Raw genomic sequence first — 23,494 nt, forward strand, 5'->3', positions numbered from 1 at the left:
TTCTGCACAAACTGTCAGAAACCGTCTCAGGGAAGCTCATCTGCATGCTCGTCGTCCTCATCGGGGTCTCGACCTGACTGCAGTTTGTCATCGTAACTGACTTGTGTGGGCAAATGCTCACATTCGATGGTGTTTGGTACTTTGGAGAGGTGTTCTCTTCACTGATGAATCCCGGTTTTCACTGTACAGGGTACTAAAATAGCCTGTAGCAGTTCAATGCTTTTTCAAAATATAACAGTTCCACATCCCTAAATTTGTATCAATTTACCTTTTTTATTATTATTACTAATGTTCCAAGTGCGTGCATTTAATGATAATTTCTTGATATTAAAACTAACACTTGCTTTCTAATCTTTTTCTATTCTATCTGTTTTCTTTTTATTTATTATATTATTTAAAAAAAACCTTGCTACGTGAACTGCATTAAGCGAACTGAGACTTGTCATAGCACTTGCATATCATTGCTCTTTTGTTGATTTTGATCGCTTCCATTGTCCTCATTTGTAAGTCGCTTTGGATAAAAGCGTCTGCTAAATGACTAAATGATATTTTTCATGACCTTGGGAACACTGGATGGGCGACTCAGTGATGTGTTAAATCTCATCGTTAAAACAATTTCCATACACGAGCCAGAGGGGTCGCTTAATTTACACCATGCCCAAAGCACAGTAGGAAGGCAAGATAACCGCATCGTGTCATTAGAAATCAAGGGAACTGAGTCAAGAGGCAGCAGCACGACCCGCACGCCCGGCTCATGACGCGCGAGAGGGGGTGAGACGCAGCGCGTGGAGTCACCGTGGGGACCGGGAGACTGACGGGCGGACAGGGGAGGGGCGCGCACCAGTGTGTGAGTGGACTCTCTCTCTGGCACATACCCGTCCACTCAGAGACACGCTTACTGTCTCTCCCCTGATTCATTAATTCAGCGCTATAAAGGACCGTTATCAGGCAGCGGATGGTGCTCGTTAAGCGCTAGGACAGAGCTGATAGTGATGATGATGGAAGGACAGTGCAGCCGCTGCAAGATCGTGGTGGTCGGTGACACTCAGTGTGGAAAAACGGCACTGCTGCATGTGTTCGCCAAGGACAGCTACCCAGAGGTGAACGGATCATGTTATTTATCAGGAATACCTATCTTCCTATTAAAAAAAAATCAGAAAATAAGTTATTAAATATAACGAATGCAGTGATGACAAAAGTCAGAGTATGTGTTAAAGTAGTCTAATAGTATGACTGTTTCACACCAATGAACTGTAAGTTGCATTAAAAGCAGTGTGATTTAAGTTCATAATATATTATGAGTTCATCTGCATGATGTCTCGTGCTTGTCTATTAACGGACTGGTCACATTTTAGATTGCAAATGGATAGAAAGATGAGCAAGAGGCTCGTTTTTAACTTGGCACGGAGGCGTTCACTGCACGAGACGCAGGAGTGAGACTGCTAGTAAGCAGAGTGCGAATTAAGTTGTTCGCACGCTTTATTTTTACACACGCATTTTAAACGCGTTTTCAAATAGCATTTCATTGAAGAAGAAAAAAACTATAGACGTTATATGCCTTTACAAGTTAGGGCAAGTTTTTCCAAGTAAGAAATTCTAAGTTTAGCCAAGGGATAATTCGTTCTCAAATTAGACATTTTTCCCCAACTGTCTTAAATAAGAAAAAAAAAAAAATTTAATGAATAACTTGTAATAATAACCAGCGAAATATAACAGAAATCGCGTTTGACGAGTGGGTAACCATAGCAACTGTAGGCTGCGCGATGATTTGTATCGGAAGGTACAAAAACAAACACTTTTTTTATTGGTTTCTTATAGCAAGAGGATCACACAAAACTTTTCAAATATTTTAAATAGTTGATATTTTGTTATAGTGGACTAAGTAATATGCTTTTTACAGAATTACGTGCCCACAGTGTTTGAGAACTACACGGCGAGCTTTGAGATCGACAAGCACCGCATCGAGCTCAACATGTGGGACACATCAGGTGAGATCTGGCTTGGCATCAAAGTTAAACAGTTGCTCGGGATATCATGCGACCATACTACACGTAATATTTCTGCAGTTTGTATACTGGTATGTAGTAAGCAAAATTGCATTCATTTATTTTTGAAAAATCGTACTTTTACCAAATGCTGTGGTATAGGCTACAACAGGGCATTACTGTATCACTTAACACGAACTAGAAGTACACTCTTAAAAATAAAGGTGCTTCAAAAGGTTCTTCAAGAGATGCCATAGAAGAACCATTTTTGGTTCCACAAAGAACCATTCAGTCAAAGGTTCTTTAAAGAACCATCTCTTTCTTACCTTTTTATAATCTGAAGAACCTTCTTTCGCCACAAAGAACCTTTTGTGAAACAGAAAGGTTCTTCAGATGTTAAAGGTTCTTTATGGAACCATTTAGACAAAAAGGTTCTTCTATGGCATCGTGAAGCACATTTATTTTTAAGAGTGGAATGTCAATGTGACTTAAGTTTGATCTGTTTCAGTATACTAGTATTCCAGTCCAAACATAGCCAGCGATGTACTGTGACTCAAGCATTAAGAAACGTTTGCATGGATAAACAGATAGACAAAATAGCAAAAGTTCTACTGTAACAAATCCTGGTGCCTGTCTCGTCTTTGCATGGACACGGTTCATTCCTGTCCCTCCTGACTATTGACCGCTCCCATGGCCTGGCTGACCCCTTGTGAATTTGTATGAGAAAGACTGAACATGGCTTTTTTTGTTTCAGCAACATTTTCTCAAATATGTGATGTCTGAACTACAACGAGTCAGGAAGCAGAACTCTTGCTGCTTTGATTTAACAAAACACAACAGACAATGCAGGGTTTATGTATACAGAGTAGGATATGATCCTGTTATATTGCTATTGAGTTCTGGCCCGTATCTGTGGGGGAGATCTATAATATAAATGGCTTTGTGTGGATTCAAGTTTTTCGTCTATAAAAAACAACAACAAGTTAGCCAGAACTTCAGTAATATGTTCAGGGCTGTGCATGAGTGTTTGGACAGTACTGTCAGTGTGGATTTTAGCACACTTGGTGTTAAGCTACACCACTGCTGACACACACTCGTCCTGACACACACTTCAGGGCTTTCTCCGCAAGCGTGACCCATAAATCCCCCGCTCTAGGCCTCTGCATGTTTCCCCACCCTGCTATAAAATCCTTTATGGGAATTTCTTTTCTTGTCATCTCCATTTTTAAGTTCCTATGGGAATGTTTTCCTCTCCTGCTGTTGTTGTTGGTCTGTAGGGTTGTGCTGGGTCAGACTGTAACCCTGTCGAGAGTAAATCTTCGCTTTACTGTAAGCGCTCTCATGCCACAGTCTGGGACACAAGAGTGTTTCAGCGTGGACTGTGTTATAATGAAGTTCAACTGGTTTTGAACTTTATCACTGTTTAAAAATGTTGTCAGTAAGCCCTCTTGACAACAGCCAGGCACCCAGAGGCTTTGTGTGCAAAAGTATATGTACATCAGTTTTATTGGCTGACACTGTCTTACCAAAGTGACCTAAAATAATTCACTCTGTAAGTTGGTGGAACAACTTGCAGACAAAATTTAAGGCAAACAGAATGTTAAATGTTAAACTGAAGCATTTCCTAATGTATGGCCACATACATTAAATGTGCGTTCTGTATCACTTGTGCCACCAAATGCATTTAAAAAACAATGGCTATATTTGGAAATGCATGGCATACTACTCTTACTATTTCTGAAGTATGTATACTGTGCAAATTTCTGCAGGAATGGAATACCCAGATGACCTTCTACGTTTGAGAAAATGTGCAGTATACAACAGAACACACTGCATGAAATACTGTATCCCACAATGCACTGAACTTGACTCGACCTTCCATATCTAGCGTGATGAACGAGCCAGACATAGAATCAGCTACAAAATCTTTTTCTTGACAAATGTTAGTATGTTTTGTAGATTTTTTTTCCTAATTAGCAACTGCTTATTGTTGTCTTTTCACATTAAGCTGGGATAAAAGGAAGCATTTTTACATAAAAATAATTAGCTTTAAGTGTTACAAAATTATGTAACCATATGAACAAATCTAGAAGTGAGCTAAATCTGATTTAAAAAATGCAAATATTAAAATATATATATATAATTAATTTCCTATTTATGATACTATTATTATTATTATTATATACATGAGGAATTTCACATTTGTATCCATGTGGTATCGCTCTACATCACACACGTAGCCATGTGATATCGCTCTACTGTATATCAGCATGGCTGTGATTACCAACCTGCCTCGTGCCTACAACCAAATCACAACCATGCTGATATACAGCCATATCGCATGGCTACATAAGCAAAGAGACGGGCAGTTCTACACTTATTTAACTATTTGCCATCTTACCTTATGTTTTATTCCTCTTTTAATCCATAATGGAGCGTGCGGCACCAAAGCGTCATGACTGCCACAACTTAGCGTTGCACCCACCACAACATCTCTCATTGTTTACACTCCGATTGATGCATGTAAATAAATAGACAGTGCAATTCTACATTTATTTACCTATTTGTCACCTTACCTTATGTTTTATTCCTATTCCGTCACGCCTTCCACAACATCTCCTGCCACTCGACCCGTCACCACTAGAGGCAGCTGCCACTCGGTCCAGTCACCGCTAAATGCACCTGCTACTCGTCCCGTCACTGCTATGGCAAATAGGTAGCCTACCAATGTGCTCCATTATGGATTAAAACAGAGAAATAAAACATATGGTAAAGTGAGATTTAGGTAAATAGGCTAAGTGTAGAATTGCATGGTCTGTTTGCTTTACGTGCATCAACCTGCTGCGTCTGAAAGCTCTAAAATGCTGCCTTCGGAAGGACACATTCCAAGGTAGGAAGGCATCAAGGCACGTCTGAATCCAAAGTTAGCCTCACTTCCTGTCTCATGAGATACCTTCATCTGATCGATTTTTGAAGGCAGCTTAGATGTATCCTTCGCTGCCTTTGATATCCCACAATCCTGTGCGTTCCATTCCGTGGCCTGTAACACCTCCATGGTTATTCCCAATGCCTGTAGTTGATTTTCAGGTTCTAGTGAGTATAAATGATAAAAACAGACAAGAATCTAAAAATACAACAGTACATAAATATTTGGATCAGAAGTACAGTATATATCAGTAACTCATATATATATACAGATGGATCTAAAGATCCTGAAACAGGACACACAGCAGCTGCAATATATGTTCCCAGGTTCAGGTATAAAATAGCAAAAAGAACATCTAATCATCTATCAGTTTATACAACAGAAATGGTTGCAATATTATTGGCTCTTCAGTGGGTTGAAGAGATTAATATACCTGAAGTGGTCATATGTTCAGATTCTTTATCAGCATTATCAAGTTTAATGAGTGGTAAATCTCCGACTAGACAATACATTTGACAAAGTTTATTCAGAATGCAAACAAAAACAGTTATCTCTTTTGTATGGAAACCTGCACATATAGGAATAGAAGGAAACGAAGTGGTGGATCAAATAGCGAATAAAACGTTAAAACATCCAGATATAGAGTTTAATGTTCAGATGAGTAAATTAGAGATAAAAGGTCTAATTAAAAAAGCGTTAAAAGATATGTGGCAAAGTAAATGGGATGGTGAGAATAAAAGACTACATTTATATAATATTAAAAAAATAGTTGGAAATGAGAGGAGAATTTTTGGGAATAGAAAGGAAGACAGCATAATATTTCATCTTAGAATTAGACACACTGCACTTAATCAATCATTATATATAATAGGAAAACATTAGTCTGGACATTGTGTTAAATGTGATCTTCCTGAAACAGTTGAACATATTTTAATAAAATGTAAAGGAAATGATAATGAAAGATTACAACTTACAGAAGCACTTCATATAGGAATTAATCAGATCTCACTTCAGAAATCATTAAATAAAGATGCAACTATAAATATGTTTCACATACTATTTAAGTATCTCAAAGATACAGAGTTAATGAACAGGATTTAAAGAATTATTATATATTTTTCCTTTCTTTCTTTAGCTTTTTAGTTTTCCTCTAACATCAATGCTCCACACTCCATCCTTGTAGGTGGTGGTATATGCACCTAAAGCTGGTTTGCCAACCGCCATAAAAACGTCAAAGAAGAAGAAGAAAAAGTTCCATTCCGTGATGGTTGAGCTAAATAAAGATGGTGTCTAAAAGTTGCGTTTGGTGGTCAGTTTGTGTGTAAATGTGTATTTCTGACTAACTTTTTGAACTTTTGATGTTAGTTCTAGTGAGAAAATCTGTATTTTAGTCATTAAATATTCGTTTAGTTATCACCAAAACTCGTTCTATTTTGTTGTACATCATTAAACCGTTATGCTGCCTCAGAAGCCTGTCCGGAATAAGTTTCATGAGGTGCCTTGAAGAGGTTCGACTGCAGTGAAGAAGTCTTCAGGACATTCCAGATTGTCCAGCAAGTGCCAGGACCGTCTTCTCCTGAGAAGTCAGCTACAGAATCGTGCCACCAGCAGTGCAGAGCTTGCTCAGGAACGGCAGCAGGTTGGTGTGAGAGCATCTGCACGCACAGTGAGGCCAAGACTTTTGGACAACAGCCTGATGTCAAGAAGGGCAGCAAAGAAGCCACTTCTCTCCAAGAAAAACGTCAAAGACAGACTGAAATTCTGCAGAAAGTACAAGGATTGGACAGCAGAAGACTGGTGCAAAGTTATTTTCTCTGATGAAGCTCCCTTCCCACTGTTTGGGACATCTGGAAAATCGACTGTGTTGTGCCAACAGTGAAGCATCCTGAGACCATCCATGTGTGGGATTGCTTTTCAACCAAGGGAGTTGGCTCTCTCATAATTCTGCCCAAAAACACTGCCATTAATAAAGAATGGTATCAAAGCGTCCTGCAAGAGCGACTTCTTCCAATGATCCATGAGCAATTTGGTGATGATCCGTGCATTTTCCAGCATGATGGAGCACCATGTCACAAAGCAACAGGGATAAAGAAGTGGCTCAAAGTTCATTACATTGAAATTTTGGATCTGTGGCCAGGCAACTCCCCGGATCTTAATCCCATAGAGAACCTGTGGTCAGTCCTCAAAAGGCGAGTGGACAAGCAGAAGCCCACAAATTGTGATCAACTCCGAGAACTAATAAGGCAAGAATGGATCACCATCAGTCAGGATTTGGCCCATAAGCTAATATCCAGCATGCCAGAGCGAATTGCAGAGGTTATGAAGAACAAGGGTCAACACTGTAAATATTGACTCGTTATATTTTCTGCCAATAAAAGCCTTTAAAACTTATGATATGCTTATGATTGTTTTTCAGTATAGAAATGTGGAAAAATAATCTACAAATACTGAAGCAGCAAACTTTGCAAAACACAAAATTTATGTCACTGCCAAAACTTTTGGCCATGACTGTAGTTGTCTCTGAATTCCCTTTCAAGAGTATTCATATGCAACATTTAGGAACTAATATGCACGTTTTAGGTAAAAATATGTACCTTTAAGTTACTAATAATTTGCATCTTTTTAGGGCTAAATAAGGGTACCTTGCCAGTAACATTTTTGTACCACTTTTGAGAGTGTGGGATAAAAGTATTTGAAAGGAAATAGCTTTAAAGGTGCCATAGAATTGAAAACTGTATTTACTTTGGCATAGTTAAATAATAACAGTTCTGTACATGGAAATGACATACCGTGAGCCTCAAACACCATTGTTTCCTCCTTCTTATGTAAATCTCGTGCATGCAAAAGACCACTGAAAAACAGGCGAATCAGAACATAACACCGACTGTGACGTTACAGTCGGGATCACTAATAGTTACGCCCCCAACATTTGCATATACCCGCCCATGTTCTATGCCAGCCGCCAGCCGAACCTGCACAGCCGAATCATCAGAAGTTCTGCAGGTATTGTGAAGAAACAAGCGAGGATAATAGCGAAAATGGCAGATCATGGAAATAAATGTTATGTTCCAGGCTGTGCAGGGGATGTGATGTGCAGGGATGGGTTGGTGTCTGTATTCAGAAAGGCATGGAAAACAAATAACGCATTCTAATAAAATAACGCGAGCCACTAAAGGGACATGGTTAGCTGCTTTCTAGCAGTAGTAGCCTGTTACATTACAGTACATAAGATTTCACTTACCACATAAACAGAGTAAGGAGAGATGACTGAGGATGATGGCAAATGATTTACAGATCCTGAGCACCACTGACAAGTATCTGATCTTGTAAAATGTGTGGTAAGTACTGCCGCAGTAGTTTACACAGAACATGTGCGGCTCAAATCTTGAAAGTGAAAGTAAAACGCGATCGTGCATTCGAAAACAGTTTCAATGCCCCGCATATTAATAGCTCCCTGATATCCGCATTTTATATACAGTATAATTACCCAACGATAAAACTGCGAGAGAAAGTATTGAAATATATATTTTCCCTGTGTTTGCTTCCTGCTGTGTGAGCTACTGAAATGAGCAGCACTGTGAAACAGCCAATCAGAGCAGAGCTGAACATTATTATTCATGACCCTTCCAAATAAGGTAAAAACAGACCATTTCATTCTAGGGACAAATCTTAGGGTTGTAAATGGACATGTAAAACCGTTTCTGGAGATTTTTTGCCCTTACCCAAGCCACATACCTTCTATGTAGATATCAGAGAACAATTTAAAATATTGTATCAATGCATTCTATGGGACATTTAAGTGCTTCAAAATGATGTAACTATGTGGATACATCTTAATTTGTCACAATGTCGAGATTTGTTAGGGATTTGCAATGAATGTGTGTGAAAAGTGAATTTGCAGTTGTAAAATCGAGAGCTGGATGAGTGTTTTGGCCCGGCCATCTGGAGAACTAGGGCAACTAATGATTTGGTGACTAACGAGAAATGAGTAATGAGAACGCTGAATGGTAATGAGAGGCTCCCTTTGTTTAACTGCATGTGATTTGTTTTGTTTGTTATATGTTGTGTATGCTTTCTTCAGCTTTTTCCTCAGTATTTTCAGTCATTTTGAACCATCCCTCAGTTTGTGTAACCAAACAAATAACATGCTGACAGAAATCCACTTACAAGGAAGTCTATAGGGCTGTAATCATTCGACTTCCATTGTATTCACATATCTGTCAGTGAATGTATTCACATTCAATCTGTTGAGATGAAAATGGTAATCGACAGCATGCTGCATATGTTGTTGACAGAGTTTAATGGGAAATTTAAAATGATAATTTACTCACATGTCATTCCAGAGCTGTGTGACTTACTTTCTTTTGTGGAATCCAATATATATATTTTTGAAATGTTAACACTTTTTTTTGATAGTCCACTTTAGACATCCTAACTATAAGTAATTTTGCAAGTACATGCCAGCTACCAGTCATTAGAGTATTAGTAAACTGTCTGCTCAAAATCTGCTAGCACTTTATTTTGATGGTCCCCCAACAGACATTTTACTGACTATACTAACTCTAACCTAACAGTCTACTAATACTCTAATGAATTAGTTGACATATAGTTGCAAAGTTACTTATATTTAGTAGAATGTCTAAAGTGGAAGATAACCATATAACCAAAATATCCATACAGTGACTTGCTTGTATAGGCAAAAACAGTTCAAACATTCTTCAAAATATCAAACAGGTCATATGGGTTTGGAATGACATGAAAGTCAGTAAATGATGAAAGAATTAAAAAATGTAGATGAACTATCATTTTACATTTCCTGAAGTTTATTCAAATTTCAAAATTTTTGAATTTAGATCATTTGAATTCTGCAAAAATAGTCTAACAAAAATTGGCCATGTACACATTGCACTGTCAGTCGTCAAACATAACGAGTCTTTGTTCACTGCAATTTTGCTTAGGTCAAAATAACAAATACCAAATGCACGAGACGGCAAAACGCTGCTATGGTTACCACTGTGTCAGTCATCCTAGTTCCAGTGTGTATGTGGCGAGTGATAAATCGTGCACACTGAAAATCAAATGTTAATGCAACATTTCAGTCATACAACCTTCATCAGGCAATGTTTCTGCCGGCATAACATCCTTCTTTTCAGTTTAACCCTTTTCATGCATTAGCCTTAGGCCTGTTTAGATTTACAAAAATGCAAACATAAACACACATTCACACAGGTAATCACACTGTGTCTCTGATGGTTCTTAATAAGGTGTCTGTCTATGTTTCTGTGAGCATATGTGTGCTGCTACTGAGCTAACTGACACTCTTGTGCTCACGGCTACATCTTCAACAATCTGTAATGACATTCCATAGAGTTCTGCTTCAACCACACACACACACACACACACACACACACACACACACATACATACACACACAAATACACATACACACAGCTGCACAGCTGGCAAAAGGTGAATCTAGGATTACTGGCAAACATTCAGGTCAGCGTTTCATGTGGACACACTATTCTTAACGAGACACAACTTATGTCTAGCACTACAGACGTAATCACAGTAATAATGTCTCAAAAATAAAACAAAGAAAACAACCGGCCGAGAATTCTGTGGAGACATTTAATGCCCACTGCAAACAAGACAGGAAATGAATGTTTTTTAACATGGCATGAATGCTTTTGGATTGGCAGAGGAGAGTGACCATAAATTAGAAGGACTTCAAATTATTAAATAGAAAAACAGATTAAAAAAAGACAGCAGGAGTGTTAAGAAAAGAGCACACACACATACAAATACACAGAGGCTGAGATGCGGAGCAGCTGTACAAAAACACTGTTTCTGTGTGTGTGTGTGTGTGTGTGTGTGTGTTTGGGTTCATTACATAACTATACTTTGGGGACAAATAAATTTGACAATATCCCTTTGGGGCAGCTGTATTATTATTATTCATAAATGATTAAATTAATTTAATAACATTTTATAAACATTATTTCACCTTTTGTTGTTATTATTATTACTTTGTAGTGGTTAAAGAGATTATGTGTAAATTAATGTCCCCCTCCAAATGTGTAAATTAATAATAATAATTAAAAAAAAAACAGAATCAGTTGGAAAAAGGATCACCCTCTCCTAAAAATGACTTGTAAACTCAGGTGTAGCTAATCTCCTTCTCAACGGCATACAAAGCCATTTGACTTTCAACTGTGATCAGCTGTGGTCATTTTGATCAGCTCAGCATGAAAAGAGCTTTCCTGGAGCATTTCAGTCCTTGGTAGTGCAACTGAAACAAACAATCAGCTATGGGTGGCAAGTAACTGTCAAAAGATCTCTGGGATGAAGTTGTGGAGTTGATGGATACAACATTTTTTTTAGGCTTTATCAATGCCTAAGCAGAGTGAAGTCTATTATTAAGAAGTGGAAAGTATTTAACACAGAGCCTCCCTGGATCAGGACGTTGCTCCAAACTAAGTGAAAGAGTCAGGAGGAAACTAGTCAGAGAGGCAACAAAGAGGACTACAGCAACTCTGAAGCAGCTGCAGGAATTTATGACAAAGAGTGGTGATTGTGTGCATGTGACAACAATATCACAAATTCTCACAAATGTGGCTTGTATGGGAGGATTGCAAGAAAAAAGCCAATCCTCAAGAAAGGCCACATGCAGTCAGACTAAGCTTTGCCAAAACACACCTTGAAGATTCTGAGGGAGATGAGACTAAAATTGAGTTATTTGGCCTCAACACCAAACAATATGTCTGGCGGAAATCCAATACAGCTCACCATCCAAATAACAGCATTCCTCCAGTAAAGCATGGAGGCGGTAATATCCTGTTCTGGGGGTGTTTCTCTGCAGCAGGGACTGAAGCACTTGTCAGGATAGAAGGACAAATGGATGGGGCAAAATACTGTCAAATTCTTGAGGAAAATCTGCTGCCCTCTGCTAGAAAGCTGTCAATGGGAAGAAAGTTTACCTTCCAACAAGACAATGACCCAAAGCACACAGCAAAACTGAGCGCACAGTGGTTGAAGGAGGAAAAAGGTGAATGTCGTTGCATGGCCTAGACAGAGCCCAGACTTAAACCCCACTGAAAATCTGTGCAATAACTTGAAGACTGCAGTCCACAAACGCTCACCATCAAATTTAACTGAGCTTGAGCAGTTCTGCAAAGAAGAGTGGGCAAATATTGCAAAGTATAAATGTGCAAAGTTAGTAGAGACCTATCCCACCAGACTAAAGGCTGTAATTAAAGCAAAAGGTGGTTCAACAAAATACTGACACAAGGGGGTGATGCTTTTTCCAACTCGGTGATTCTGGTTTTTAATTTTTTTCTGACATGGTGTTGTATCTTTCACTTGGATGTTATAAGTTGCACTGAGTAAATACAGCTGGATAAAACAAAAACTGTGTCCGTCTTCATTTCAGGCTGTAAAGCAACAAGATGTGATTACTTTAAAGGGGGGTGATTCTTTTCTATACTCACTGTATATGTAAGGAATGAATGGAAAATAATTCATACATAAAATAAATTAATAATAGTAATTGTTGTTGTTATTATTATTTCATACGTTTAAATTTAAAAGTGTATTACAATTTTATAAAGATTAATTTCCCTTTTGTTGTTGTTATTATTACTGCTACTCTCTCTCTCTCTGTATATATATATATATATGTGTGTGTGTGTAATATGAATCCGTGAATCATATTTTTTTATGAACGTGTAACGTGCTATTATTAATGTTGTATATTATTAATTTCCCTTTTTGTATTATCACCATCATTATGAATATTATTGATAACAACAACAACAATATAAAAATAATAATAATATGTATGGGTTGATCAGTAAAATATTAGTGTTAGTATATACAGGTGCATCTCAATAAATTAGAATGTCATGGAAAAGTTCATTTATTTCAGTAATTCAACTCAAACTGTGAAACTCGTGTATTAAATAAATTCAATGCACACAGACTGAAGTAGTTTAAGTCTTTGGTTCTTTTAATTGTGATGATTTTGGCTCACATTTAACAAATACCCACCAATTCACACATCTCAACAAATTAGAATATGGTGGCATGCCAATCAGCTAATCAACTCAAAACACCTGCAAAGGTTTCCTGAGCCTTCAAAATGGTCTCTCAGTTTGGTTCACTAGGCTACACAATCATGGGGAAGACTGCTGATCTGACAGTTGTCCAGAAGACAATCATTGACACACTTCACAAGGAGGGTAAGCCACAAACATTCATTGCCAAAGAAGCTGGCTGTTCACAGAGTGCTGTATCCAAGCATGTTAACAGAAAGTTGAGTGGAAGGAAAAAGTGTGGACTTTTGTTGTTGTTATTATTATTACTACTCTCTCTCTCTCTGTATATATATATATATGTGTGTGTGTGTAATATGAATCCGTGAATCATATTTTTTTATGAACGTGTAACGTGCTATTATTAATGTTGTATATTATTAATTTCCCTTTTTGTATTATCACCATCATTATGAATATTATTGATAACAACAACAACAATATAAAAATAATAATAATATGTATGGGTTGATCAGTAAAATATTAGTGTTAGTATATACAGGTGCATCTCAATAAATTAGAATGTCATGGAAAAGTTCAGTCAAGAGGAAAATGAGAAACAAGAGACCAAAAAATGCAGATGAGCTGAAGGCCACTGTCAAAGAAACCTGGGCTTCCATACCACCTCAGCAGTGCCACAAACTGATCACCTCCATGCCACGCCGAATTGAGGCAGTAATTAAAGCAAAAGGAGCCCCTACCAAGTATTGAGTACATGTACAGTAAATGAACATACTTTCCAGAAGGCCAACAATTCACTAAAAAAAATTTTTTATTGGTCTTATGAAGTATTCTAATTTGTTGAGATAGTGAATTGGTGGGTTTTTGTTAAATGTGAGCCAAAATCATCACAATTAAAAGAACCAAAGACAAACTACTTCAGTCTATGTGCATTGCATTTATTTAATACACGAGTTTCACAATTTGAGTTGAATTACTGAAATAATAAATTCAGCCTATATATAGCCTTTTTATGCAAAAGTTTACTTGGAGTAGGGTTTGGGTGATTATTATGGGGTTTATATAAAAATAGACAATAGAAGTCTATGGTATGTCCTCATTTAAATAGCTAAGTAAACAAGTTTATTTTAGAAGCTGTTGTAGGGAGAACAGAAAAAAGTTCTTCTGTGTCCCTGTGGACTAGCACACTCAACTTGGCGACAAATAACAAACAAGCAATATGATGACAGAAACCGCCTTTTTCACTCCAGTCTGTCTCTCTGAACACTTTTATTAGTTTCTTCTTATCCTTATTTGCACTCTCATCTATAGGAAATTTGATTTGACCATCTTTCCCTGGCTGTGGTTGACAGACCTGCCAGAGGGAACTGTGGGACATGCAGCTCATAGGGTGGCTCCTGAGGCCAGCCCATAATAACTGATAGCTTTGATCAGCGCTTCAAACACTCATTGTCACTCTCACACTTCCTCTCTCTCTTTCCCTCCCTATCGCTCTCTGTCTATATCTGGATTTGTGTCCTCACTCGAGGGAAGGACAGGAGAGTGAGAGATGAATGCAAAGTTCGAGAGAGGAGATCAGGAAAGACAGAGTGTATTTTAGACAGTGGCAGTTCACAACCCCATTCAAAGTACTGAGCACATTATGTGAATTTTCTGAATGTGTCCCACAATCTTATGAGCTCAACTTGGCCATCACAAATGAACTGGAAGCAATATAGCTGATTTATTTTATTTTATTATTATTTTATTAATTTTTTTTCCTTTTGATCACACTGCCAAACAAATTTGTCAGTATTACACAAAATTGAATTCATAAATAATAGGTATTTTTTTCTGTAATTATAACTGGTCAATTTAAATGTAATTCATCAAGGTCATGTGACAACAATAGCATAATTCTGTGCTAATATTCTATACTGTAATACTGACGTCTTTCACTGCATACTGCAAATAGAAATGTATTATAGTTAACTAAAACTAAAACTATAAAAACAATTGCTACTTGAAATAAATGGGAGGATGTCGATAATGCTATTAGATAAGACTCGATGGAGGAAGCTTGGAGGAAACACTAAAAGATGCACGATGATGAAATATAAGTTAATTAAAAATAGAAAACAAAAACTAGTTTTATTTAAGCTAGTTACCAAGGAAATATTTCTCGGTTTCATATAGTTAAAGCTGCAGTCCGTAACTTTTTTTGTGTTAAAAATTTACAAAAATTATATAATAAGCGAGTACACAATGAATCCATTTTCCAAACTGTGTTTTTGGCTTGTCTTAAATCACTACGGTACACCTATGATAAGTGTTTATATTTGGACTATTTTAGACTGGTTCGGGTAGGTACTGCTGCAGAGTTGCCCAGTACCTGCGTGATTCGACATAGACATAGAGAAGTAGCTCCAGCTACAATGTTCTTCCGCAAGATGCACGCAGTTCTGTTTATTAACCGCTAGAGCTCCAAAAGTTACGGACTGCTGCTGCAGCTTTAAAGGGGTCATATGATGCGATTTCAATTTTTCCTTTCTCTTTGGAGTGTTACAAGCTCTTTGTGCATAAAAAAGATCTGTAAAGTTGCAAAGACTAAAGTCTCAAATCCAAAGAGATATTCTTTATAAAAGTTAAGAGTCAACCACGCCTACCTAAAATGGATCGTTCTAACACGCCCCCACATGTCTACGTCACGATCTGGGAAGATTTGCATAACGCCGCCCAAATGTTCACGCAAAGAAAGAAGGCGTAACTTTTATTCTCACTGTAGTATTGTTGCTGCCGCCATGTCGTAAAGCCTCTGTGTGCTTCGTTGTGAAAGCGAAACTACTTTGTTTGGTCTTCCGAAAGAGGACGATATCTGCTTCGTCATGCCTGGAGTGATCCATGCTGGTTGCTGAGGAAATACAACAACTTCGTGCTGTGGATCGCCGGATCGGCTTTCACCGTGAACGAAGCGGATTCCAGCCCGGGGTCATCACATGTGGTTGCCGCAAGCCCGCCCACCACGCCTTTCTTTAGCCCACTGGCCGCCGCTCACTCAAGCCGGCCTCCGCTAACTCTAGCCCCCGGCCTCTGCTCACTCTAGGCAGCCGTGTGTGACGCTGTGTTTCGTTGTGAAAGCGAAACTACTTTGTTTGGCCTTCCAAAAGAGGACACGACTAGAAATCAGTGGTTAAGTTGTATTTACAACACTGTTCCAGAACAGTTCAATCCAAATATTCATTTGTGTGCAGCACATTTTATGGAGGACTGTTTCCTGATCCTGGTAGAGTAGACTACAATACTGGCTGTTCTGACTCACAGACTGTAAGTACGTTTTCATTTAAAGAATTTGCTACTGACGATTCAAACGCGAGTTTTGAGCAGTGTAGAATAGCGCTTGTTGTTTGTCGTTTCTCCGATCACAAATGCAGACATGGTTTTATGTTTACGCGATGCAACGCAACGTGTAAAAAGACAGTATAAGTCATTATAATCCGTAATTATGTCCCCACTGGATGCAACAAATGCCTCGTTTATAATGGCTTTTAATGTTTTTGACTCGTCGCTCCGGCCGGGACACGGCATCACAGTATGGTAAGGGGAGTAACATTTCCGTCACACGCTTGAGGTATTCGGCCAATCACAACGCACTGGATAGCTGGCCAATCAGAGCACACCTCGCTTTTCAGACCGATGAGCTTTGTAAAAATCGATGCGTTTCAGAAAGGCGGGGCATAGAGGAGAAACAATAATGCACAGTATGTGGAAAATAATGTTTTTTTTTGTTGTTCTTTTTAGCAACATCATATGACCCCTTTAACTTAAACGTACTAAAACTTAACGTACTAAACTAACTAAAAATAAAATAAAAAAATTAATAAAAACAAAATATAGACATTAAAAAAAGAAACTAACAAAAATGGCAGACCACAATAAAATTACTAAAACTGTAACTAAAATTTAAATTATAAAGGAAAATCTAAACATATAAACCAATTCAAAATAATAATAAAAATAATAACAATATCTCGATACTAAAATAGCACTGGTGATGACCTCATCACATAGCATTATTGATGTCCAATTATTATCTTGAAAACAGAACCATTTATTTTGCATTTGTACTTCTTTTTTTTCATTTAAAAACAATAGAGACATCAAAAATCTCTTCTGTATTACTTTTGGTTCATTCATTACACTGGGAATGGAAGTATCAAGTTGGGCACATTATGGGAAACAGCGGGTAAACCAGGAACACTAACCTGAGCTGAGTTATGACACTATTGCCTTTTCAGAGCTGTTTACAGCAGAATTTGGATTTGTCTCAAATTTTGATGAAGCTTGCATCATCAAGTCTGTTATTTTCCTGTTTATGGACCCTTTTCACAAGACTGTGATGACGCGTTTTAACGGTCATCAGCATTGTAAATCCTCCAAAGTTTTTTGTATTTTAATTTTTTTTACATGTATTTACGTTTATTTATATTATATTACCTTTGCATCAAATTACAAAAAAAGCTAGTTAATGCTAATGCAAGGGTGTTTCTAATACAGCGTCTATGGGAGTGACTGTAAATTTGACATTGTTCTCTCTACTGACTTCCGTTATCAGTCTCTCTATTATTTCCTTTTTTTGAAAGTCATGAAAACACTATCATGGTGACTTGACTTGACTGGACTCGTCTGAGCCCTGGGTCAACGGTGGCTTAGAAAATTCATATAATGTGCACAGTATACAGAATACATACTATATTCTGTGGAAATAGTATGGACGCTAAAGTTAAAAATGCTATTCCGAACACAGACAAAGAGAAAGAATTTACTGTGTTGGAATTAAACGGACCTCTCCTTCCTGTTCAGGCACTCACCACTGTAGAAACATCCGTCTTTTATATCATCTGCCCTGCTGTATGACCCACTGTACTTAATTTGTACGTGCCACAGCATTTGCAAACACCATTAGCAGTGTTTCCTCTTTGATTTGAACATCAGCTTTATCGTAATGAAGCGTTTTCATCCTGACCCCTCACTGTGCTTGTGTTCTGCAGGGTCCTCGTATTATGATAATGTACGGCCCCTGGCGTATCCAGACTGTGATGCTGTGCTCATCTGTTTTGATATCAGCAGACCGGAGACGCTGGACAGCATCCCTAAGAAGGTCAGAATTTCCTCTTATTTCCTTTTTTCTCTTCTCTTATCCTAAAAAAAGAAAAATATCAGTATATACTTGCAACAGTGCGTTTTGGAATGACATTATAAGCTGTAGTTGTAAACACGCACATACTTGCAGCATTAGTCTCTCGTTGTGAAACACAATGTAATTGTCAACTAAGAGAAGTTTTTGTTTGTGGGTGTTTAGCAGTGGGAGTATGACGGCATTGTGGATTTATACAAAAACACAAGTTTTACCTAAACACAGATGCCAACGATTATGTGGTGATGAGGGTGTGAGCCTAGCGCTGAAGGCTTTCAATGTGTTTTTCCATTTTAAGTATTTTTTATTATGTTTGGTGAGAAAAAGATATTCAGATGATATAGGAAAAAGAGTGGGACATATTACGAAACATTGCATATGTTTATATCATAGATACGGCATGATACACTACTGTAGCGTCTGGACCAATCAAAAACACAATTTTTCATTTGATTTAACAAATCAGTTATTCATTAGATTAACAAGTCGTCACAGACCCCTCACCCATAGACTGGGCGCCAGGATGTCTGCGAATGACCACAGGCCACTGGTTACCATGGCAACCACGACACCTTTGCTAGACCAGAGCCATTTACGACCTAATGGAATGTGAGTAGGGAAAATCACTGGCTTTGAATTAGAAAGAGACACAGTGCCCAGTTAGAAGTCTGAGGTCTGCAAGTTTTTTTGTTTTGTTTTGTTTTTCAAAGAAATTAATGCTTTTATTCAGAAAGGACACATTAAACTGACAAAAAATGACAGTGACTTTATTTTTATTTATTCTTTTACAATTTTATAAAAGATTTCCATTTTAAATTATTGCTGTTCTTTTGAACTTTCTATTCACTAAAGAATCATGAAAGCATGTATCACAGCCAGTAACTAGTTACAGTAATAATATTACTTTTTGTTAGTAGTGTAACTAATTAATAATAAGATTTCAGTAATAATATTACAGTTACTATCCATAAAACAGCTTGTTATAATATTAATGATATAAATTATATTACTATAATTAAAAATCGTATGAACTTATGTGATTTCTTTTGATAAAATACTTGATAAAAAAACAGAAATATAGCTACAAATAATAGCTACAAATAGCTTCAAGCTACACATGAAAATTAATACGACACTTTTACTTAAAAGCTACTATCAATCACCATTGAGTGTTTGGTAATAACTTCTGACTGCGATCCAGTGTAGATTTTGGTCAAATGATGAGGCAGAAATATATTGTTAGAAACATTTTTTGGTGAATTTTATGGGGAAGATACACAATTACAACTTCTGTGGGGCGTGAAGGAAAAGTAATGTAACTAGTAGTGTAACTAATTACTGTTGCCAGAAAGTAATAAGTAATAATATTACTTTTGAAAGGAGTAACGAGTAAGAAATTACATTTTTGGAGTAACGAGCCCAACAGTGATTACAGCATATTAAATGTATCACACAAATATTAAGCAGCGCAAAGGTTGCCGACATTGATAACAAGAAATGTGACACTGAAGACTGGAGTAAAGATGCTGAGAATTTAGCTTTGCATCACAGGAATGAATTACATTTTAAAATATATTAAAATAAAAAACAGTTATTTTGAATAGTAATAATATTTCACAATATTACTTTTCATATTGTATTTTTGATCAGATAAATGTAGCCTTTGTGAGCGTAAGCGACTTTTTTCAAAAACATGAAAAAGTCCAAAACCCCCCAAAAAAAATCAAAAACAGACCCCATATATATTTGAACAATATAACTTTTTTAATGATAAAAGAGTGATTTAATTTGATGTAATTATCCCAACATTTCTCCAAAAGCCTTTCATTCTCTAAACCATCACTGTTCTTCTGCTAACCCTGTTACAGCAGACACACTGAATGTCTTTACACCAATGACTACAGCATCTCACCTCTGAGGCCACTGAGGCGGAGCTAAAGGCCATTGTGGAATGTTGAGAGGCAGGCCTCACCACCTCCGATTGGCCAGTTAACGGTGGCATTTAAGGTTAAAGATCACAGCACTGTTTAATGGATGGCTGAACACATTCAGAATCTGTGAAATGGTGCCATAGCTGAGATAGCTGAATCTTTGCAGGGGCTGGTGAACAACACACATACAAATGCACCATACTCCTTGTATAACTGTCTTTGGATGGTTCTGCATTAGCAGGAATGTTCCTGAAATGGGTCTTGTTGGGGTAATTTTAAGCTACATTGGTGTAAAAGTATATTTAAAACCATTGTTGTTTACCATGAGTTAATTGGTTAAAAACTGGTATAAATATTGTGCGATTTGATTTGGATGTGCATAAGTGTGAGTGTTTGAAAGGAATCAGACAATTGCTGGTCAAATTGCTTCCCTAATTCTCTCTCAGATGTACGCACAACTACATTATGCACTCATTATGCGCACATAAACTACAAAGAGCTGAAGCAATGTACCACAGGCTCACTGTATCACAGCGTTAACAACTATTGCAAGAATTGGCCATAAAATGAAATGAAATATTTAAATGTTACTCCCAAAATCGAGCAATCTATACATTGTTAATAGCTGGGTAAGGATGGAAGAAAGGTACAGTTAAAATTATTATAATTTAAAATGATAGTTTTCTATTTGAATTGGTATTGAAATGTAATGTACATTAAACGTAAACAATCAAAGTTGAAAACATTTGTGTTGCTTAATATTTTTGTGAGGGTTGTCTGATGATTAGAAAGAATTTATTTTAGAAATAGAAACTTATTTGTAACAATGTAAATCAGTTTGGTCAATTTCATGTGCCCTTGCTGAATAAAAGTGTTAATAAAAATAATAAATAAATGTGACCCCAAACTTTTGAACAGTAGTGTAGATCAGTAGGTAGGTAAGTAGATGGGTCGGTCAATAGATGGATACATGCTTTTATCTACAGTGACTTACATATGACAGATTCTTTCTTTCCTTCTTTCAGTGGCAGGTGGAGGCTCAAGAGTATTGTCCTAGTGCAAAGATGGTGCTGGTTGGCTGTAAGTTGGATATGAGAACAGATGTCAGCACCTTACGGGAACTGTCCAAACAGAGACTCATACCTGTCACTCATGAACAGGTGAGCGTACACACACACACACACACACACACACACACACACACACACAGAGGACTGGAACATGAAGAGAAAAGAGATTGTTTTAGGTCATTAGTGTTTATTCAACTGCTGCTGCACAAACATAAGAACAAAGACACATGGTATTACACAAACATGCCTTTACATAGTCTGGAAGTCTGCTAGCAAGTTACAGTGCAAAAATACCTTGTAGACTGTCAATTCAAGATCAAAAAAAGATGTGTGCGAACTGTAAAATGTATTGAGGAGCATGTGCGAGAAAAAAAGTCCCCTTAAAAAGAAAAAAAAAAAAATCAGTTTTAAGGTTAAAGCCCTGCATGCTTTCCTCAGTGAGTCAATATTTTTTCAAATATTTTTAGATGGAAGTATAGTATCACACACTGCAATTCACTGATGTCGCAGCTTGAAATGTCATGTCAACCGCTCCTATATTGTGTTTGAAACTATTTCTTAAGCACGCACAGACACTGAAACTGAAGTACAGAGAGAGCGGTAGAAAATGTACCCTCTATTACGTCAATGCTCTGAGTGGGTCAACTCGCTGTAGCAACATTTCATTATAAAACACCTAGTTCTTTCTATAATTCTACTCTGTGCTGAGAAGGATATACGGCACTTTACAAGAAAATGGTGCGATTCTGTGTCCCACTACTTTTATTTTTAAAGGATTAGAGGCACAAATTATATGTTTTTGTTGTGAGGCCTATTAGATATGCTCATGTACTTTCACTGACCTTTAGTTGTAGAAAAAAATTAAATTTTAGAAGAGCTTCAGGTCTTATTTGTGCACCCTATTTGCGGAAAGTATATGAGAAAAAAATAACATTAGCTGACATGAACAAAAAGTGCGAGAAGCGAGGGGATGAAAAAACAGTTGAGTGGGGTGTTTATTTTTGCTTTGACATTTGGTTCAGCTTTTGCTGTAGTTCACATGAACACCAAAAAAGGGTTTCCATTAAAGAGTGTTGGAGAGAAAGGAGTGACAAGCAAATTGAGAAAATGAGAATGTAAATTCACTTGGATATTTCTGACACAGTACAATTAAGCTGACTTGTTTCTTTCCGTCTATCAGGGGAGTTCACGAGCACGCGAGCTGGGCGCAGTTGCGTATGTGGAATGTTCGTCCCGAATGTGCGTGAACAGTGTCCGAGACGTCTTTCACATCACCACACTGGTGTCTGTCAGACGTGAGGCCATCCCGAGCCTCAAGAGAAGCTCCTCGCGCCACGCTCTCAAGCGCATATCTAATCAGCCTCTACTGCCAGTCAGCTCACAAGCCACGCCCCTTGAACCCACCCCGACCCTCAGAGAGGACAGAGCCAAGAGCTGCACAATCATGTAGACTAATGCACACACAGTCACAGCGGTGTGTGTGAATGAAGAGATGTGCACAAAAAAAAGACAGATTCTCTGTATTTATGGGAGAGTCTTATTGTCCCATATATGGCCCATGGGATTGTACAGCTGTGTGAATACATTATACAGAGGAGTTCTATTTATTAACTTCAAGTTTGCTTTTATTTTTATCATTGTGGTATTGCTTCGCAGACCTAAGTGTCACAAACTGTGTAAAGCAGATGCAAAAAGAATTAAAAAAAAGGGTTTGGAATTTTTTGTGTGGACAATTTCAGTATTTACCTTTCCTAAAAAGACACTCTTTTTGTTTAGTTTTTTCAGTGTCATATTTTAATTGTGTCTCTTGGGACACACTTCTCTAGAAATCGCAGATCTGTAGCAAGCTCATTTGTGTGGAACTAAATCCCTGGAATTCTGGAGTTCTGAGAATCTTTCCCCAGCATTAGCCATGATTAGCGTTAGCAGAACAAAGACATCTGTGACTTCTGCTGTTTGCTCCTTTACATGTGACAGCACCATCAGTCATGCTTCATGACATTACAAAGACTTCATTCACACTATAGTGAAACACCAACGCAAATGCTGTCAAAGGATAGACGTGGTATATTTTTGTGAGACAGAATTTCTGTAGTGTGTGAAGTTTGGGTTTTCTAGGTTACATACAAGTTAGGAATAGTTCACTCAAAAATGAAAATCCTTTATTGTTTAATCACCCTCATGTCATTTCAAACCTGTAAGACTTTCACTGTACAGATTTTAAAACACCAGGATATTTTTTCAGAATATTTACTTCTGTGATCCACAGAAGTAAGTAAAGCCATACAGGTTTGGAAAGACATGACGGTGAGTAAATGATGATACATTTTTGACAAATTTCATTGTTGGGTGAAC

The 23,494-nt window shown here is 37.5% G+C and overlaps 1 protein-coding gene across 1 annotated transcript; it reads left to right on the forward strand.

The window, feature by feature from the left end:
• The first annotated feature begins 836 nt into the window (after positions 1–836).
• Positions 837–22,864, forward strand: LOC107552458 (rho-related GTP-binding protein RhoN-like). Its single transcript, XM_016234340.1, has 5 exons — positions 837–1,100; positions 1,901–1,988; positions 17,993–18,102; positions 21,095–21,229; positions 22,320–22,864. Exons 1-5 carry the CDS (start codon positions 993–995, stop codon positions 22,587–22,589), a joined length of 711 nt encoding a protein of 236 aa, XP_016089826.1. The 5' UTR covers positions 837–992; the 3' UTR covers positions 22,590–22,864.
• Positions 22,865–23,494: the final 630 nt, after the last annotated feature.

This window comes from Sinocyclocheilus grahami, unplaced genomic scaffold (assembly GCF_001515645.1).
Source record: "Sinocyclocheilus grahami isolate Dianchi unplaced genomic scaffold, SAMN03320097.WGS_v1.1 scaffold451.1, whole genome shotgun sequence".
NCBI classification, from domain to species: domain Eukaryota; kingdom Metazoa; phylum Chordata; class Actinopteri; order Cypriniformes; family Cyprinidae; genus Sinocyclocheilus; species Sinocyclocheilus grahami.